Here is an 18,685-nt window from a genome sequence, read left to right as displayed (position 1 = left end):
TGTGATGATTTAAATCACGATTGATCAGAATAATTAGTTTTGAACTAGTCTTGAAAATCATTAGAAATTTTATCCCTATAGGTATACTTAATAAGTTAATATCATATCCTTTTTTCTTTAATGTTGACAGCTCTTTTGTTAGGGTTTTAGTTCTTAAGAGTTTAGACTGCATATTTTCTTCTCAACACCAATTTTGGAAGGCTGAAAAAGGTCTGATGTTAGCAACCGGAACGGTGCCGCCGGCGATCTGATTCTCGTTTCCAAACCTTACTGTTGCGAACGTTTCGAAACGCCGTTCGGTGCAACGCTTGGCGTTTCAGGTAACTATGGTCCATCTCATTGTCATATGATTGATTTTTTTGGGGGTATTTCACCCTTAGAGCAATGTGATTAGTTAATTTATGATCTCAACTTGTAGTTAATCATGTGCCTTGTTGAAGGATACTTCTCTTTTTACTTGATGTTAACCAGGAGCTTTATTAGTATTATCAGTATTATCATTTAAATCGATTTAAAAGGTAAATACGTAAACTTTTTGACGTTTTTCTTTAGATATCAGCAAATACCAAAATTATTGTGTTTAATATCTTGAATATGTGAAAATTGACTATTAATATACTATTTGATTCTATAATCCGACTGTATGAGGTCATCCAGATTCAATGTGAAATCCTAGTTTTGATAACCTTGTTTATAAGGTATATTTTCAGTAGTTTCTATTGCTCATATGTAGGGGTCGAGAGTAGGGAGAGAAGAGAAAAAGAGGCAGTGTAAAACAAAAGTGTTGCTAAGTTTGTGAGATGCAAAAAAATGTAAGTGTTGAAAATGAGGGGTGCGGAAGGATTACATCTTATATTTCAAAAGACAGAGTATCCACAGTGCTGCTCCTGACCCTTTTTGGGCCCTAGAAGAAACATAAAAAGGGCCATTGTATAAGTAAAGTTTTGGTTTTTTTTCTCCAACTATTCATTATATAATTTTTTTTTCCATCACATTAATGTCAAATAAATGTACAAATTTAAGATTATATAATGATAAGGTACTTATGCACAAACTAAATTTTAATAATAAGGATTAGCTCAATTTGGGCTCCTTTATAAGCTGGATTTTAGGCGGTTGCACTTCAAAACTATCTTCAGGAACGGCCTTGAGTATCCATAAGGGAATTCTCGAAATATTGATCTTAAAATTAGTAAAGAGGTGTAGGTCAATGCTGTTTTTGTGCGCATCTGGTTTAGTGACTAAATGCACGTATAATGTATATGCTTGTTGTGAGTTGTGACTTGATTACATGTTTATATGGAGTACATTTTTTTTTATCAATTTAGAGTAATGTTATTGAACTATGTGTTTCTCGAGCGGCATGGAGGCAGAGGTGATTGAAGGCCATCTGGTTATTGTAATATGATTCATGATTGGTTCATAGAACTCTTGGAAACTCTTATTGTTGAATTGCGTTGAAACTTTAGCCAAAATTATGGAATGGCTTTTTGTTTGCATTCTGTAAAAAGAAATAAGGGAAAAGTCATGGGTTCTAAGGATGCGTGTTAAGCAAGCTTTAGGTTTGGTGCAGAATCTAGGGGATGCCTCGAAAACCACGACGAAGTGGCCTGTTAGTGCCTCGACCTTTTGCATTTTCTCCATTTGCTCGTTCAGTTGCTAGAGCGGCAATTGCTTGCTCATCAAAGCGCTTTGTTTCCAATTCGAAATCAGACAGAACGCCTCCTTCAAAATTATCAGGTGTGTGTTTTGTAAATACTGGTTATTTTTTTGAGGAAGAGCCATGTTTTGTGAATCTTTGTTTTTCTGTTAACGTACTCATCTAACTTGATCGCTGAATGTCTTTTCTATTGTAATTTTTAGCCAGTGGTTCTAGAAAGCACAGTTTGAGAGATAAAGCTCAAAAATCTGACTCTTGCGAAGAAGAAGCTTCTGAAGTAAGAATTCTCATGTTGGTCTTTATTGCTTTCTCGTTTTAGCCGAGTGTTGGTTTTAATTATTCACAGGCTTAATTTACTGTATGTGCTCAAACTAAACTCCCCTTTATAACATTATGTTTGAAGGAAGTTATTCAGGCAGATTTTGTCTTCTTTGATCCAAAGCCTGATGATTTTCATGGAGTGAAGATATTGCTGCAGAGCTATCTCGATGATAAAGAATGGGACTTGAGTAGTTTTGTAGAGTTAATATTAGCCCAAACAACAGTTGGCTCTGTGGTTAAGATCGAAGATGATGAGGATGACGGATTGTTTGGGCTTGTAACAGCTTTGAACTTGGGAAGATATAAGGTAATTTTTGTTGCTTTGTGTCCTTTCCAACTTTTTGGGTTGTATCCCTGTAGAACATCACCGAGGAATGAGGACCCTTTAAATTGCATGATCTATCAAATTTCTTTAACACTTCTAGCTCATGTTCAGTATTTTTCACCAATTTTAAATAATTATAATTTTGAAATTAATTTAAACTGCTTTTTCACCATTAAAATAATTCATGATAAATTTTAGAAAAGTTTGGATGAGGGCAATATGTTTATGCCTAGAGCGAAATATTATAAAAAGGGTGTTTTCAATATCGGCTACCCAGTTTACTTCACAACTAATAAAGTAAGTCTGAATAAGGGTCAATAAATTCAAATAGAAGTTATCGAGTAAAAGAACGAAGGCCAAGTTTATGATCTGGGTTCATATAATGCCAGGGAAATAAGTGTATCATTGAACTTAAAAACTACTTGCTTAAAGTATGCCAGCAAAAGAGTTTGATTGGTCTGCTAAAAGGAATTCTGGACGACCAAGCTGAGCATGTTGGTCTACTGGTTTCCCAACGTGTCATGAATCTTCCTCCTCAACTATTACCGCATCTTTATGATGCCCTTTTTGATGAAATTTCATGGGCTACAGAAGACGAGGTTTGATGACTTCTGTTTCCTGTGCAGTAGTTTGCCACATGCTGGTGTTTCTTTTCGTTTTAAAATGTGTATTAATCTTGGTGAAACTTCTATTTTTCAATAATTATATAGCCAACTGAAGATCTCCGTAAATCATTTTGCTTCAAGCATTACTTACTGGTCACTAGAATATACAAGGTAAATGATGATTTCTGTTCTTCCATTAATCTTTATAGCTCTGCATTTCATTTCAGTGCACGGTTCTCATGCTCGTGTATGTTAATTGCAGAAGACTCATCAAATTAAGAAGGGATTCACTACTAGCAACGACGAAGATGTAATCTATATAAAACCAGAAGATGAACTTTTCCATGAGGTTGGTCCCAATCTCAGACCTTTTGTTAATCTACATGTATATTACTCTTTAAATCTGTTTTGACATTTCCTTTATGGGGTTTTCAGCTTTGTTCATGGTCCTTTACTTTCCTGCTGCACAGTCAGCCGCCAACAACTCAAGAGGTCAGTCTGATGATTTCTTAGCCCATCTTTCTGGTGTTTGTTTTTTGATTCTTCATTTTCCCTCCAAATCAATAATCTTCCCCACCGTGCATGCTCAGTAATTTAGCCATTAAGTCTTTGGCTGTGAAAGTCAATATTTAGTCATGAAAACTATAGTCTGTTTGATAATCTGGTGAGTATTCTTGTCTGTCAATAATATATTGCAGTTAAAAAATCACCGGCTGATGGGACTAGTGATGGCTGTTGAGGCAGAAAAAGTACCAGGATTCCGGCAGAAATTACATTCTCTGATAGAAGATTCCTAAACCGGCTACTTTACATCGTTAAAGCTTAGCTCTTGCCTGGGAAAGGTTAGCTAAGATTGAGATTATTCAGGAATACACATTGAATTGCTTAAGTTACGCATTGAATTTCTGCTACTAGATCCATAATGAAAAAAAGTGCTGCGATTGTTTTAGGAGAATTGAGACAATAGATGGGGTAAGAGCTAGGACAATTATTTAGGACGTCTTCCCAATTGTAGATGCAGAGATGTATAATAGATCAATATGAACACCATGAGCATATATTTTTTATACTGCTTCAAATGAAAATTTGATCTTTATTTTGGATCTTACATCCAAAATCGAGCATAGTAAACCTATACTTTGGAATGCGCACTATCATATGAATGCAAAATGTATTGTATCCTATCACAGCTCATTGTTATGAAATATGAAATATAAATTTTTGGACTAGTAATCTTTAACTTTATTTTTGTTAATTGATCATAGGACTTGGTAGTCTTTGTTTCTCAAAGAGTGTATATCTTTATTATATATGGATTCATTTTGTTTAATTAGCCTATCTTTTCTGTTATTGGCATTACCAGTTTGTACTTAAGAGGGTTAATGCCGTCTATGGAGCCGATGTTTGACATGGTGTGGAGGATAGCTCTAAGCTAAGGATCCTGAGCTGAAATTGAGGTGTGCACCCCTAAAAAAGCTGTCTTACGGAGCTTTGGTGCTGGCCGGGTATTCCCAGCTTCAAAAAGCTCTTTGTTGTCCGTAGCAATGATAAGATTGTGTATATTTGATCCCAACAAAGTGTGATATTTGCTTAATGAAATGGTATTGTTGCTTTTATTTCAGTTTGTTTGTCGGATTTTGACTAAAAAGATTTCACTGTTTTAGTTAAAGTATGACAAATAAACTGGAATAGAAAGAGTAACAATTAACATTGTAGCAACATTTTAAGATAAGAGGTGGCAAAAATAAATCTGGGTCCTTTTAAGACCAATCTGAACTGATAAAGCGTACAATTACATTCAACCAACTAAAAAGATTACAATCGATAAAAAACCAGACAAAAAATATCACAACTCTTCTAATAGAGGTTACCATTAATATCATAGTTTTCAAGACAATAATCTTTTTATTAAAGGATATGTAGGTGGAGGGAAGCGGAGGATTAGGTAAGAAATAAATCAAAAACCTTACGTGAAGAAAGAAGTATTTGCTCCGACTGAGATAAGATCTGAATCTCCCAAGACACAATTGTTGATTCTCGAGTGCAAGGTCAATAAGCACATAGAAGGCTATGCCAATCCTTACCAGGACCTCCATAATAAAACTCAGGTTCAGCATACTGATCTTTACGTAAGTAGATAGGGTAGCATCTGTGATCATCTGAATAAGTATAAGCAGATTCTGGTTGCTTAAGATCCATGGAGTTTTCCTGAATACGCATCCTTTTAAACCAACCAGTTGAATTTGGTTGAATAACCAAAGGTAAATCTCCACTTCCCATCTCAGTCTTTGTATGACCAGGATGCCCAAGTCTTGTACTGTAGATTTCACCTCCCCATTGAATTACTTCTACTGTTGATCTTAATGCCTTGAACAATTCTGCTGGCCAGTAACCTATACTTATGTTTCCTTGGTATCTTAGCCACCAATTCTTCGAGATTGGATCCTACATTCAACCATATCTTACAAGTTATACAAATGATGAATTATAAGCATGAGGTAAATACATATTCTGATAAAATTACAATCACATGCACTTTTTATTTATATGAAGTTGCCTATTATGTTTGCCATTATGGGTCAATCTCAAATAACCTCTTTATTATCTATGTATGATGGGTATTTGAAGGTTAAAGTTGAGTCTGGATCAGATGATTATCTAGACTCTAATTTAAGGGTCTAGAAAACTAATGCCTATGGGTAAGGGGATTTTAGGGGTATAAGAATATTAAAAATAAAATATAGTCTATGATCTAGAACCTTAGGATATAGTCTTGATATATATAGATGCTGATATCCACCATTCTGGTATTAAGCAATAATAATAGATTGCTCATTAGTAATAAAGTTTGTTTGTTAGCATAACAAACTCAGTATTAAATTTGTTATAGGAATATTGTTTTCTTGTAAAAAGTGGTTATTCCTTTTGTATAGCTCATCCCTTTGTATTGCATATAGTACTTGTATATAATGAGGTGTTAGCTCCTCATTCTGTAATAATGAAGAATATCAATTAATATCTTCTTTCTTCTCATTTGCTTCTGTTTCTTCAATCTACGTTCTTCACTGAAGAAATTGTTATTTCATCATTTGTAACAATAGAAAATAACAATTACATGTAAATTTTAATAAAGGGTCCAAGAGTCAAATTCGAATAGACTTAGACTCGTGCCCTTATATTTTCTATAGAACCTGAACCCGAACTTGGAAAATATACCCTAACCTTTAAAAATATTATAGAGTCCAACAAAGTTTGGATAGGGTCAAGCTCAAGTAAAAAGTTTATTTTCTTTACTAACCCTTACAATGTGTAGAGTCATGATCCATGGAAGACCACCAGGAACTGGGATTGATTTAATTACACCACCAAGAGCTATCTCATTGCTTGTTTGTACAAATCCAGGGCACATGAGATCAAAGCAACCTGTTGTGCTAGAACCATCTACCTATTACAAAAACAGAACCTTCATAAGCGAACACCCAGTAGGCCAATACAATAAAATGAACAACTTGATGTAGCAGCTAGTAAATTGTTCCAAGGCTTACAGTCCAATAGGCATATATACGAGTTTCTCGATCTCCATACACACTCGGATTCACCTAAAATCACAACCCGATGAGGTATAATTACAAGTCACAATATTGAAAATAACTTCTGACATGTTGAAATTATGATACAAACCATCCATCCAGACTCGACACACTCATAGTTATTGTAAGCCCCATTTTCTAGAATGATTCGGGAAGTACTATACTCATCATCATGTTCAACGTAAGGGTTCCATACTTTAATGTCCGCTTTGGCGCCATGGTAGTTGAATCCTTCGGTCATCATGATCGCAAACTGTTAAAACAAAATAGCAAATGTCAAGATATTGCACAAAACAAGCTTATTAGCCAATATTTTTATCTATTGTGTTGTTAATATTTTCATTTGATCAAACCAGCCGATCATTCTGGCTGGCTAACCCAGCTAATAGCTTTAGCTAAGAACCATTGCCAAATAGATCTAATGTGATATGTCAAGGAACCAACTCTCTGATGGTTGACTTAAGGCTCGAGGATATGTTATATACTCTAACACGCCCCCTCATACGAGAATCTTTTGGACTAGAAGTGTGGATGCAACACAAACACTCCTTATACCTTGCGCCAAATATTTCACTTTAATTTAGGGATGGTTAAGATTCGAACTCGTGACCTCTTGTCATGCTAGCTCTGATACCATGTCAAGAAATTAGCTTAACCAAAAGCTTAAGCTGATGGTTGAGGCCTCAAGTTATGTTATATACTAAAACGACGGGTTTATACCGCATGGTTTGCTTGAAGATAGTTGGATGTTTTTAACTCATATTGAATGCTAGGCCGATTCTTTCTACCGTATTTGGCTGCAAGATTGCAATCGAGAACATCAGTTTGACAGTTTCTCCGAACAGGAATTGTTCCGATAGGACAGCTTCCATTCTTTCTCCATAACTGGTGAGTATGAATCATGCTACACTTTTCTTTTGTTATTGCAGCTTCAGGCTTCATTGTCATAACAGAGCTTGGAGCAATCTGGATAACAAAAATCATTCTTAATTAGACACTGAAGCTATGCAGTTTTGCACACATAACCAGAAAAATTAATGCATGGACCTGAATTATGTGGTTTCTTAGAGCAGGATGATTAAAAGCTGGTTGCTTATAAATGTCAATGCAGTCCATTATGTCACCATCTTCACTCTTCAAGGATCAATAAAGCAATTAAGAATACTACTGGAGTGGAACTAGAAGATAAAAGTTAAAAAACCGAAAATAAATACAGTCAAATAATTAATAACTATTTACACTATCTAACCACATAACAAAAAAACTTTCTTTTATCATTGAACCACCGAATTTTATAATACTCGTATATATATTAAAAAAGTTTGTAGGGCCAAGCTATAAAAAAAATCAACTGCAAGGGCGAGATGCAAGGATGGGCACAAGAAGCACGCACTCTACAACTTACGACAATCGAAGAATATATCCCCCGGAAACATTGCACAATTCAACATTTTTGTTAGGAAATGAGACATTTGGTATAATGGTACACTTAATATGCTTTTACTGATAAAATACATGTATAAATCTAAATTTATAAAAGAACATCAACAGTTAGAGTTATTATGTCCATGTGAAAAGTCAAAAAGCTAAGCAGACTCTTTATTGATTACTGTTGTTAGTAGGCTACATTCAAGTTCTAACTCCTATTCAAAAGGATCTTGTACTCATCATTTCTACAACAAACAAAACTTTTCTATTACTTTAGTTTTCTTCTCTTACAAACTCTCTAGAGTCTCTTGTTCCCCGCAAAATTGAAAGCGAAATTTTATTGGAGAATAAAACGGTTAGCATATATTGAAATGTTAAAAGATAAGATTATTATCTTAGTTGGAGCAAATACCATTTTTCTCTGGTCAAAATCTTGAGTTTGATTCTAAGTCTAGCTTGTTTCGATGTACCACGTAATTTAAAAAAATGTAATGAAAAACTAATAACCTGAATGCTTTTTACTGCATGCCAATGCTTTATCCTTTGTTTACCCTTCAACGTGTTTACCCCCGAAATCTTCACAACAAAAGTAAAAACAAAAAGAATAATCACCCATCTGCATCTCATTAATCTCACTAATCTCACTAAGAAATCTATTCCACCCTGCATTTATAAGTCAAGTCTTCAAGAGTGATTATGGTTAGGGCAATATAAGTATATTTTTGATGACCTAGTTCTCATGTTATATACAAACAATGTACTGAATCTATATATGTTGTAATAATTATAAACATAATTTAAGTAAAGTGCTTTGAAGCTGATAAACACAATAATATGATGATTTACCTACCAAATCATTTGAATTTTGTTTACTCAATTTTGAATGTTATATTTTCTCAAAATAACAAAGAAGTGAGTGCTATTAATAAAAATATACAAAGGTTAAATTATAGAAATAATTAATAATAGAGATTATTTATTGTAGATGAATAATAAATAGAATTATTCAAATAATTTATGTTTTAAAATATTATGTACCGGTCCATTTGTTGCTCTTTTCAAACTTATTTGACAAATACATTAGGCTTGCTCATGAACTATTTTTTTCATGTTGTCATCAACATATTTAATAAGGAAAATAATCGCATTTAGAAGATAGATCAAAACACAAGCTAAGCAATTATAACAAAGACAAAGTACTCCTTATGTTCTTTGATCGAGTTTGCAATTAAAAGTGACATTTCTCATCACAATATATCACATTCAACAAACTCAAAATGACATAAGATTATTAAAGTTTTAAAATAATCTTTTTGACACCCATGTATCTCAATTTCAATAGTGGCGGTTGGGACTAAAATTTCACTTAGACACAGATTCGTACCCAGAGTCTAAAATGAAGTCCTAAATCTGACTTAAACTCATAGGGTTCAAAAATTTGATCTAACACCAGTCACCTTCTATCCTTGATCGACACATGATCTCCTCTTACTATCGTAAGAGGCATAGTAGACCATCACAATTAGATAGATAGAGGAGAGTGATGAGGATTTGTCGTTTATGTATTGAATATTTGTATATATTTTGTTGTATATACATGTTTATTTTGTTTATAATATTCTCAGTCCTTTGACTTATAAATGCTCAACGCTTTTGGCGATTAATCATTCCGCCTTAAATTATGCATTGGCCTATAAAGGCTTAGTTTAGCTTGGAATGGTGTACAATCGAAATGAAATAGAGAAAATGCTATCGAAAATGCGACACGATTTCATTGATAATGAAATCATTGCTGTGATAGCAATTACATAATTCATGAAATAAAACCATTACTACCTAACATTGCTTTTTAAACTTTTTCATTATCTTCTACGTCTCTTCCCACCTATGCACCTTATTATATGCTTCCCTTCACAAGTTAAGTTTTTTAAGCCCTTCTTTCTCTTTATCGAGGTTAATAATATCTTTTTGCTATTGAGAGCCCTTTAGATAAACCCACCTAAAGTAGGTACACCCCAATTCTTCATTTTGGTAAAATGCTTTATTATAGTAAAATGAAAAAGTAACATATTGATGGCCATGATCAATTCACTCTAATCACGACCATATTCGACTGTATGACCACCATTCAAGCCAAGTGATCGTTTACCAACCCACATGACCTTGACCAGCCTAAATGACCATTGACCATTACTAATCACCTTTGACTTCCTAAATACCAATTATGCCCTAGTGTTTTAGAACTTTAACATGGTTTTTACCCATCACAACGATATTTTTTGAAAATACGAACGTCGCAATTACCCTTAGGGGTAACTCTTTTGAAAGTCCGATCGAAACAAGTACTTATTAGCTTATTGTTTGGCACGTAGACTGAAAAGGATATTCAACGTTGTTAAGTATCTTTTTCTGTCTACGTGTTGGAAAATAGGCAAATAAGTACTTGTTTCAACTAGATTTTCGAAAGAGTTTTCCCATAAGGATAATCGCGACGTCCGTTTTTTGAAAAAATATCGTTATGATGGGTAAAAACGACATTAAATATCTTTCTCGATGTACGTGCAAGAAAATAGGCAAATAAGTACTTGTTTCGATCGGATTTTCGAAAGAGTTATTCTATAAGGGTAATCGCGGCATCCGTTTTTTGAAAAAATATCGTTATGATTGGTATAAACGACGTTGAATATCTTTTTCAGTCTACGTGCCGAAAAATAGGCTAATAAGTACTTGTTTTGACCCGATTTTCGAAAGAGTTACCCCATAAGGATAACTGCGACGTCCTTTTTTTGAAAAAATATCGTTATGATGGGTAAAAACGACGTTAAAGTGTTAAAACACAAGGGTACAATGGTAATTAGGAAAGTCAAGGGTGATTAGGGTTGGTCAACAAAAGTCAAAGGTAATTAGTAATGGTCAACGGTCATTTAGGCTGGTCAAAGGTTATGTGGGCCGGTCAACGCTCAGTTGGCTTGAATGGTGGTCACTTTGATACTTTCGAGGCTGCACTTCGCAAAAAAAAAAAAATAACATTGAGACTGTAATTCGCTAAAACCCTAAATTTGAAGACTATAATTCACAATTAATTCTTAAAATTAATAGGTAAATAATCAGTAAACAAATGAATGTTCAATTTAAGTTATAGAAATATACCGTAAGTTAACTTCAAAACCGTGTTGTTACTTTGGTTGGAATGAAATAAACCAATAGTGTGTATTTATAAAATACTTGTTAGCTTTATTAATAACAAATAAAGTAACAAATAGTTTAAAAAGTTACATGACTAGTTTTAAACAATAAAGTCAGCTACTTTGTTTTTTGTCGAACAAAAATTTGATTATAATTTTTTTGTTCGTTGTTAGTAACAACGATAACGACGAATAAATTATTAATCCTATTAGACCAAGACTTCTTCGTTCGCTCTTAGTAACAGTGGACAAAGAATAGTTGACTTTTTCCCCAACTTCTTTGCTCATTGTTACTAATAACGATCAAATACTTGACCTCAATTTTGGAAAAGAGAATGCTTATTTTGTAAATTAAAATTCCCGAAATTCATTTTGGGAAATTTTTTTGAAAATAAATTTAGTTTTTTTAAATTTTCAATCCAAATCTATTAAATTTTTGTGGACCATCTTAACTCTAACCCTTAATGAGTCTTAAATAATTGTTTATACTAGTTTAAATATGGTCTAAATTGGATTTACAAGTTGTCTCAATTAGAGCAATTACTAATTTTCTCAGGTAAAGTCCCGAGCTCTCTTTCTCTCACCCTATTTTGTAATAATAAAATAAATCTATAAAATGAGTCCAAATAAATATAAAATAGGTTTGAATTTAAAAATTATAATGGGTTGTACATTGGGTTGAGTCTAGAACATTAGCGGCCTTGGATCTTAAATGACCTAGAGAAAGGACGAGTCATTTATATATGTTTTAGACCCAAACTCATAACTATTGATTTTCAAAAAAGTAACACAAATTATTGTATGAGAGAGTTTTACCTTGAGACATTCTTTATACTCGAGTTAAATAGCAAGTTAATGTATATTATGAGAACATGACCTCTTTATTTGAATTCTTTTATTAGAAACAATGCATCACAAGAGTAGCTCAAAAATTAAACTTAAACTCTAAAATTAAAATCGAATTTGAAGGGTTCGAATGGATCTTGGACCCATAGCTGTCCCCGTCCAAGACCCATCGACATCCCTACCCGCCATAAAAAGAAAATTTGAACAAAATAAGCAAAATTATACAAAAAATCTCAAAATAAGTATTAGGAAAGCTTATTTACCAAAATAAGCACTTTTAGCCCAATGCTATGGTATGAAGTTTGTTGACTATCAGTAACACCGAATAATTTTTAGGCTGACTTTTTAACTCAGTTTAAGTAATCGGTCGCTGTTAGTAACAACGGGTCATATGCAAATAAAAATATTGGTTAAGGTATATAGGAAAACCATCGCCCGCTATTATTAACAGCGTGTCAATACATCTAAAAGTTAAGTAAAGTCAACAAATTGAAAAAAACTCAACTCAATCGCCCTTGATAGTAAGAGCGGACTCTTACTTGGCTGACTTTTTTTGACTTAGTAATTTTCCGCTGTTACTAACGGCGAACAAACTCCATACTTTAGAATCGGGCTAAAAATCTTTATTTTAAGCTTATTTTAAAATTTTTGCTATATAATTTTGCTTATTTATTTTAAATTTTGTCATGAAAAGAAATTGTAGGTGTGTCGCCTGCCTCATTTTGTAATCCAAAGAGTTCCATTGGTAGCTTTTCCCATTGACCCCGAAAGAGGACAGAGAAAAACTGTAAGAGAAGAATTACGCTTACTAAGAACGCTTAAGAAAGTCGAAAATGGTGACATTCAAGCTGATGATTACTGCTGAGGTTGAGAATGTTTCCACTATTCAACCTATGGGTGGCTGCAATGATCCTTCTTTCACCTACTACTTTAAGGTTTTTCTTCCTCATCCTTTCCTAGGGTTTTTTGTTGTGTTCGAAACTAAATTTCTAGCAATATATTAAATGCATTTTTTCATCTCAATTTCATTTTGATGTATGGACTTTTTGGTGTGATTTTGTAGTTGAAATGTGAGAATTGTGGTGAAGTTACTCAGAAAGAGACTTCTGTTGTACTTGAAGAGGTTTTTCCTATTCCTAAAAGCCGCGGTCAAGCTAATCTCGTCCAGAAGGTTTATATCTTCCTCTAAACTGTTTTTTTAGTTATTCGATTTTCGCGCTGTTGGTTTTTGTTGACGAAATTTCAGTTTGCTTCAGATTTTAGCTATTTATCTGATTTACTGAATTGTGTTTGAAGAAGTGATTTGAACAGAGTAATCACTGTGATTTCTATTTTTCTCTGTTATTTGAGCTCAAAATTGTTCGTTCTTGCTAATGCCTGGTTTTAGGGTGATTTTAGGCTTTTAGTTGTGTTTACATGTTGAATTATTTTTACTCCAGATTTTGAGAAAGTGTGTAGTTTTAGTTGTTTTTTGGATACATACATTTATTTGTCTTTGATTTATTGGATTATGTTTGATGAACTTGATAAGATTTCGTTAATCACTTTTAATTTCTGGTTTTAGAGAGATGTTAACACTATGTCATCCATTTTTGTTTCGGTTTGGAGGCGAATCTTTGTTTTTGTGGTTCTTTAATGATGTTTGAGTGATTTGTTACATGTTTACAACAAATCTATTTCATGATTTGGTATGGCTATCAAGCTGATAACACCTTTTAAAAAGTCCTGTTTTTTGTGTAAATTAGCTCTGGGAGAGTCAGAATAAATTATTTAGGAAATCAGGAATATCTTGCTGTTAGTGAGAAATATACGTTGAGGAGCTTCAGACTCTTTATTTTCCCCGGCTTCATGCATTTATGTTTGACTCGAACGATTTAACTATTCAAGACCAACAAGATATATTTGTTTATATTGTCTTCATTGCAAATTAGACCCAAAGCGATTTTTGGCTTGTGTCTTCCCTCTCTAACAAGTTTACTTTTTGTGGTATTCACCAACTATCAAAAGTTGAAACAAGTCCTAACAATGTAGAAAGCTTTTGGGTCACTTATATGCAAACTCAATCACACTTGAATAAAGGGTTCATTGTAATGCACACTATTAACTCAATATGTTTTCAACTCCAAAATCCATGTATTGCTCATGGTAGCCATGGGTTTATATAATATCAAATTATCTAATCACAACATAATTCTAATGACTATAAAAGCTGATCATAATTCTAGGTACATCAAATTATAACTAGAACATAACTCTAAGAAACTCTTAACCCCCCCCCCCCCTCCATTGAATATTAACCATATGAAACTAAACTTCTAATCTATCTACAAATCTAAAACATTACTCGCTAAACTTCTGAAACTTAGACTTGTGATTAGCCATTGGCGCTGACCCCTTGTTATAGAATGACGCGGACTCCTTTTGGCTTATGCTTCTTCATTTGTGTGTGTTGCCAGGAAACAACTCTTTCCCGAAAGGCCACTGCTTGACTTTTCCCCTAGGCACCTACTCAACGCTAAGCTACTACTTAGCCCTCCTATTTAACATGTTAATCCATTAACTCTTGCCCATTTTCACTTTAAGCTCATGTCTATTTTCCTCTAGCTTGTACCCATGAGCCACAAAATACATCGTTATAGCTATTCGATCAACCTTTTCAAGCAAGTAACAAAGAGTGTCTTGCTTTAGCTTACATGTACCATACACATGGATCACATGTGGTGCACTATTGGTGTGTGAAGTTTTCATTAATAGCAAGCGTATATTTACATACACTAGGAAAGTTATAAAAATAAGGATGATGTGGATGACTACTAATTATAAATTATAAAATCAATATGAGATAAATTAACAATTAAAAAATACTATGATTTATTGATAAATAATCTTCCAAGAATAAACTTAATTTAGTAAATCACTTCCCTAATTCAATCTCAAGAAGCTTAAAATAGATTACCCAATATGAACAATTATTATTATAAATTCAAGTAGTCAATGAAACAGATTGTACTAGTGCATCCTATGATTTAACAAAACTCATGTTATTAGTCTGTTGTCTAATAATCATTAAGATTGTATAGGTGAAGACCTTATAAAATTCATGGTATTGATCAAGTTACAAGGACTTTAACCCAACTTTTTCAGGCTTAGTAATTCCTAGATACTAATTACTTGATGAATTAGGAATAATCAATTTGAATTTTACATGATTAAGGATTTATTCCTCATCCTATTGATAGATCTGCTCGTTAATTATAAAGGAAAAAAAGCTATAAAAACATAAATAAATCAAAGGAAACATGATTTCAGAATTTCCTATTTGTTAACAATAAAAATTCAAAAACATAAAGAACGTAATCTAGAATAAAGGAAAACAAAGAACAAAAGAGTAGAAATAAGAATACCCAAATTGGAAATCAATCAACGAATATTCTTGAATTGCTTCAAGAATTTGAAAATAATTAAGTGTTTGAATAGAAAGAACTAATGAAAAAGAAAACGGAGACTACTACTAACTTTAGACACGTACAAAATACTATTAGTCTACTGAAAATTGATCTAAAATTGCTTTGAACTAATGGCTATAAAATCTAAATATATAGAAGTTCTAACTTAGGTAGTTGGGAGGTACTTAATTCCCAACTAAGAAATTAACCCTATAATTAACTTAACTACACACCACAAAAGAAAATAAATAAAGAATTGACAAATATAATCAAAATCGCTAACGAACGTGTATAGGTGCTGACTGTTTTTGGGCTGTGACTATGATTCGTCGCGGCTAAAGTATACTTTGGTTTGCATATAAGAAGGCACAGGATTGGATTGGTTTGCTTTGGTTTTGTTTATTGTTTTCAACTTTTTTCATGTAATTATGTGATCATGTTGATATTTTGTTGTGGTTATTGCAAAAGTCATGAGTTTTGTCCTAGAACTGGTTTTGAAAGAAGTCCTTCATGGCGTTTTTTAGTTTACTGGTTTTCTATTAAAAGGCTCGGTGAATTTTTTTGTACATATAAAATATTCTTAATTTATCTATAAATGTGTTTCTAAATATATATTTTATTGTTTATCTTGTATTCTTTTTTTCGACTAGTTGTGTCTGAGATCCATAGTGAAATTTTTTGGATGAGGTTGCATTTGTAGTAACTGTTGCGAAACCACTTTCAGGGTCAACATGCATGGTTTTGTGGCTTATATGATGGTTGTGGTAACCTGAAATACCATCACATTGTGGTCAAGATAAGACCCGGGAAATTTTGGGTTTTGTTCCTTTGTAATGCGATAGACTTTTTTGAAACTGATCGATATCCCTTTCTCTATCTCAGTGCAAGTTCTGTGAAAGGGAGGGTACTGTTACAATGCTTCCGGATGCTCCTTCTTCGGGAACAAAAATGAGATGCCGCCCTCTAACCGGTGATGACTGTGAGGTGGGACATTATGCACCTTTGATGTTCTTTGATTGTCGAGGTATTGAGCCAGTTGAGTACTACTTTGGTGGTAGTCAGTGGAAAGTTGAAACTGTAAGTCTTTCTTATGTCTCATTTTTCTGAATTTACTAGATTAATCAATGAAGGTGGTTAGCTTACGATGTACTTAGATTTTAGTTCCATTATGCTAAATAATTGTGCTATTTAGTTCATGTGATCATAGTGTTTATAAACTATAATCATGAGTCATTTCATTTTGGTTCTGTGTATTTCTCATGCTAGGACCATGTATCATACCATAATACCCTTGACTTTTGTGGTTCAATCTCTGTTATACAAAATCCTAGAATAAGCTTATTTTCATTTCTGTGGGGGGATGGCTATCTGCCTCTAAAATGCCCATTCTTCATCTTACTTTTCTTAAGCTTCTATAGTTTACTCGTAATTCATGTGCCAATTACTCCTAGATCTGATGGATTTCTGATATAACTTTGATCTTATTTGTGAAGACTGCTGGAACTGTATACGAGAATGTGGACCTGTCGGGAGGGGACTGGGCGGAATATGATGAGAAGGGAGAAATGCCAGTTTCAATCAGCAACTTGAAGTCCCGTTTTGAGGTGGCGAAAATGTAAGGCTGACAAATGACGATAATAACATGCGCAGTTCTGTGAATCAGACACAGACCGATGAAGTGTGAATTACATCAGTACATAAAAGTTGCTTGTAATATTGAATAAAAAAGGAGCATAAATATATAACTTAAGTCTGTTACTTGGATGTGTTGGCTGATGTTGCTAAATTTATTGGAAGTGTCAAGTTTTGGTCTAGTCTGTTTTATGAAATGGTTTATACAACTGCAAATGGTAGTCTTTAATTGCCATCACCAGTGGCTCACTCAATTTAACATGTTTAGTTTTGAGATGCTTTCTTGTTATCTTTTCTTCTGTTTAACTGTTTTAGCTTTTACTTGATTCTGATGAATGAAAGGGTGAATGGGATTAGAAGTTGGAACTTTTGCCACTTATACGAGTATCTATAGACGGAATATTTGGCATTCCATTTAAAAAACCAGATAATTTATCTGATTTTTGGAACCAAATGATTTGGTCTAGATAACCAGTTTTTAAACTAGATATATGATTCGGAACATTGGATATTGGGATATTTGTTTTTTCATTTTTTATTATTTATTATTATTTTTATTATATATATATATATATATATATATATATATATATATATATATATATATATATATATATATTTAAGGGAAATTCCACATGGTAGTATCTAGTTTTCATGAAACGCCAGTGGTAGCACTTTTGTAAGATTTTTCTACATGGTAGCATCCAGTTTATGCACTATTTAATTGCCGTAGCATTTTTCGTTAAATTCTTATTAATTTCTGTTTAATTCATTATTTTGTAAGATTTTTCTACATGATAACATCTAATTTTTGCTCTTAAATGTTTAATTCACCATTTTAATATTTAATTCATCGATTAATTTATCAACGCCCTTAAATGTTGTAACAATTTTATTTTCATTTAAATTATTGGCATTATAAAGTTCAAAATGTGTATTACAAACACTAATAAATAATTCAAAAGACGCATTTTATAAGCTCAAAAGGTGCATTTCAAACACTAATACATATCTATTTAATCGTTATAATATTTAAAGGTGTTGATAAATTAATCGGTGAATTAAACGTTAAAATGGTGAATTAAATATTTAAGAGCAAAAACTGAATTCTACCATGTGGAAAAATCTTACAAAATAATGAATTAAACAGAAATTAACAAGAACTTAACGGAAAATGCTATGGCAGTTAGATAGTTCATAAACTGGATGCTACCACGTGGAAAAATCTTACAAAAGTGTTATCACTGGCGTTTCATGAAAACTGGATGCTACCATGTGAAATTTCTCTATTTTTTAAGAAACTATAGTTAGACTAATCAACGTTATATTAATACTTACAGCTCCCAACTCATTTAAGTTGCATAATTAATCAATTAATAATTAGTGATAAAAAAATAAATTATTAATCAATTTAGACTTTTAAAAATCCAAATATATTCTCAAGATTTTTTCAAACGTTATAAAATAATTTTGATTAAAGAAAGAAAAAAGGATGGGTTAAAATATTATGTGTACAAAAACATTTACAAAATGTTTTTTTCAAAAAAGCAAAAAATTAATAATAATTTCAAAATTGAATATCTAATATCCAATTAGAATTAAATTGAATTTCTGAATTCTATCATTGTGATTTTAACTTAAGGATGA

General features: G+C 32.7%; 3 protein-coding genes across 6 annotated transcripts; 2 read left to right on the top strand and 1 right to left on the bottom strand.

Moving 5' to 3' along the window:
• The first annotated feature begins 67 nt into the window (after window positions 1–67).
• On the top strand, window positions 68–7,638 carry LOC130797724 (protein BCCIP homolog). Of its 4 annotated transcripts, none has more exons than XR_009038933.1 (11): window positions 68–320; window positions 1,574–1,740; window positions 1,864–1,937; window positions 2,064–2,288; window positions 2,696–2,905; window positions 3,017–3,082; window positions 3,174–3,260; window positions 3,347–3,403; window positions 3,610–3,753; window positions 4,275–4,368; window positions 4,826–7,638. XR_009038933.1 is itself a non-coding variant. In XM_057660442.1 (10 exons), the coding sequence occupies exons 2-9, from the start codon at window positions 1,584–1,586 to the stop codon at window positions 3,706–3,708; spliced, it is 975 nt and encodes a 324-aa protein (XP_057516425.1). In that variant the 5' UTR covers window positions 68–320; window positions 1,574–1,583; the 3' UTR covers window positions 3,709–3,753; window positions 4,275–7,638. The 4 variants fall into 4 exon arrangements, 2 of the variants coding, with proteins under 2 accessions (XP_057516425.1, XP_057516426.1); XR_009038934.1 differs by having other exon boundaries at window positions 112–320; window positions 4,835–5,011; XM_057660442.1 differs by having other exon boundaries at window positions 4,275–7,638.
• Window positions 4,961–8,087, bottom strand: LOC130798800 (uncharacterized). The gene is made up of 6 exons (XM_057661895.1): window positions 7,549–8,087; window positions 7,222–7,467; window positions 6,593–6,754; window positions 6,457–6,510; window positions 6,210–6,356; window positions 4,961–5,356 (listed from the first exon to the last, which is right to left on the bottom strand). Exons 1-6 carry the CDS (start codon window positions 7,615–7,617, stop codon window positions 4,961–4,963), a joined length of 1,074 nt encoding a protein of 357 aa, XP_057517878.1. The 5' UTR covers window positions 7,618–8,087.
• Window positions 8,088–12,646: 4,559 nt separating this feature from the next.
• Window positions 12,647–17,317, top strand: LOC130797723 (uncharacterized). The gene is made up of 4 exons (XM_057660441.1): window positions 12,647–12,895; window positions 13,024–13,131; window positions 16,289–16,483; window positions 16,900–17,317. The coding sequence occupies exons 1-4, from the start codon at window positions 12,794–12,796 to the stop codon at window positions 17,023–17,025; spliced, it is 531 nt and encodes a 176-aa protein (XP_057516424.1). The 5' UTR covers window positions 12,647–12,793; the 3' UTR covers window positions 17,026–17,317.
• The last annotated feature ends 1,368 nt before the right edge of the window (window positions 17,318–18,685 follow it).

The sequence above is a fragment of the Amaranthus tricolor genome, chromosome 13 (genome assembly GCF_026212465.1).
Source record: "Amaranthus tricolor cultivar Red isolate AtriRed21 chromosome 13, ASM2621246v1, whole genome shotgun sequence".
NCBI lineage: Eukaryota > Viridiplantae > Streptophyta > Magnoliopsida > Caryophyllales > Amaranthaceae > Amaranthus > Amaranthus tricolor.
Note: the sequence above shows the minus strand (reverse complement) of the source record. Positions and strands in the feature narration are given on the sequence as shown.

Excerpts from the sequence above, each read along its gene's own strand:
- LOC130797724 (XM_057660442.1), top strand. The coding sequence starts at position 1,584 with ATGCCTCGAAAACCACGACGAAGTGGCCTGTTAGTGCCTCGACCTTTT. Across the intron at positions 2,289-2,695 it reads TGAACTTGGGAAGATATAAG|GGAAATAAGTGTATCATTGA; the intron begins GTAATTTTTGTT and ends ATATAATGCCAG. Across the intron at positions 2,906-3,016 it reads CATGGGCTACAGAAGACGAG|CCAACTGAAGATCTCCGTAA; the intron begins GTTTGATGACTT and ends ATAATTATATAG.
- LOC130797723 (XM_057660441.1), top strand. The coding sequence starts at position 12,794 with ATGGTGACATTCAAGCTGATGATTACTGCTGAGGTTGAGAATGTTTCC. Across the intron at positions 12,896-13,023 it reads CTTTCACCTACTACTTTAAG|TTGAAATGTGAGAATTGTGG; the intron begins GTTTTTCTTCCT and ends GTGATTTTGTAG. Across the intron at positions 13,132-16,288 it reads AAGCTAATCTCGTCCAGAAG|TGCAAGTTCTGTGAAAGGGA; the intron begins GTTTATATCTTC and ends TCTCTATCTCAG.
- LOC130798800 (XM_057661895.1), bottom strand. The coding sequence starts at position 7,617 with ATGGACTGCATTGACATTTATAAGCAACCAGCTTTTAATCATCCTGCT. Across the intron at positions 6,755-7,221 it reads ATCTTCAAGCAAACCATGCG|TTTGCGATCATGATGACCGA; the intron begins GTATAAACCCGT and ends TTGTTTTAACAG. Across the intron at positions 5,357-6,209 it reads TGACTCTACACATTGTAAGG|GATCCAATCTCGAAGAATTG; the intron begins GTTAGTAAAGAA and ends GGTTGAATGTAG.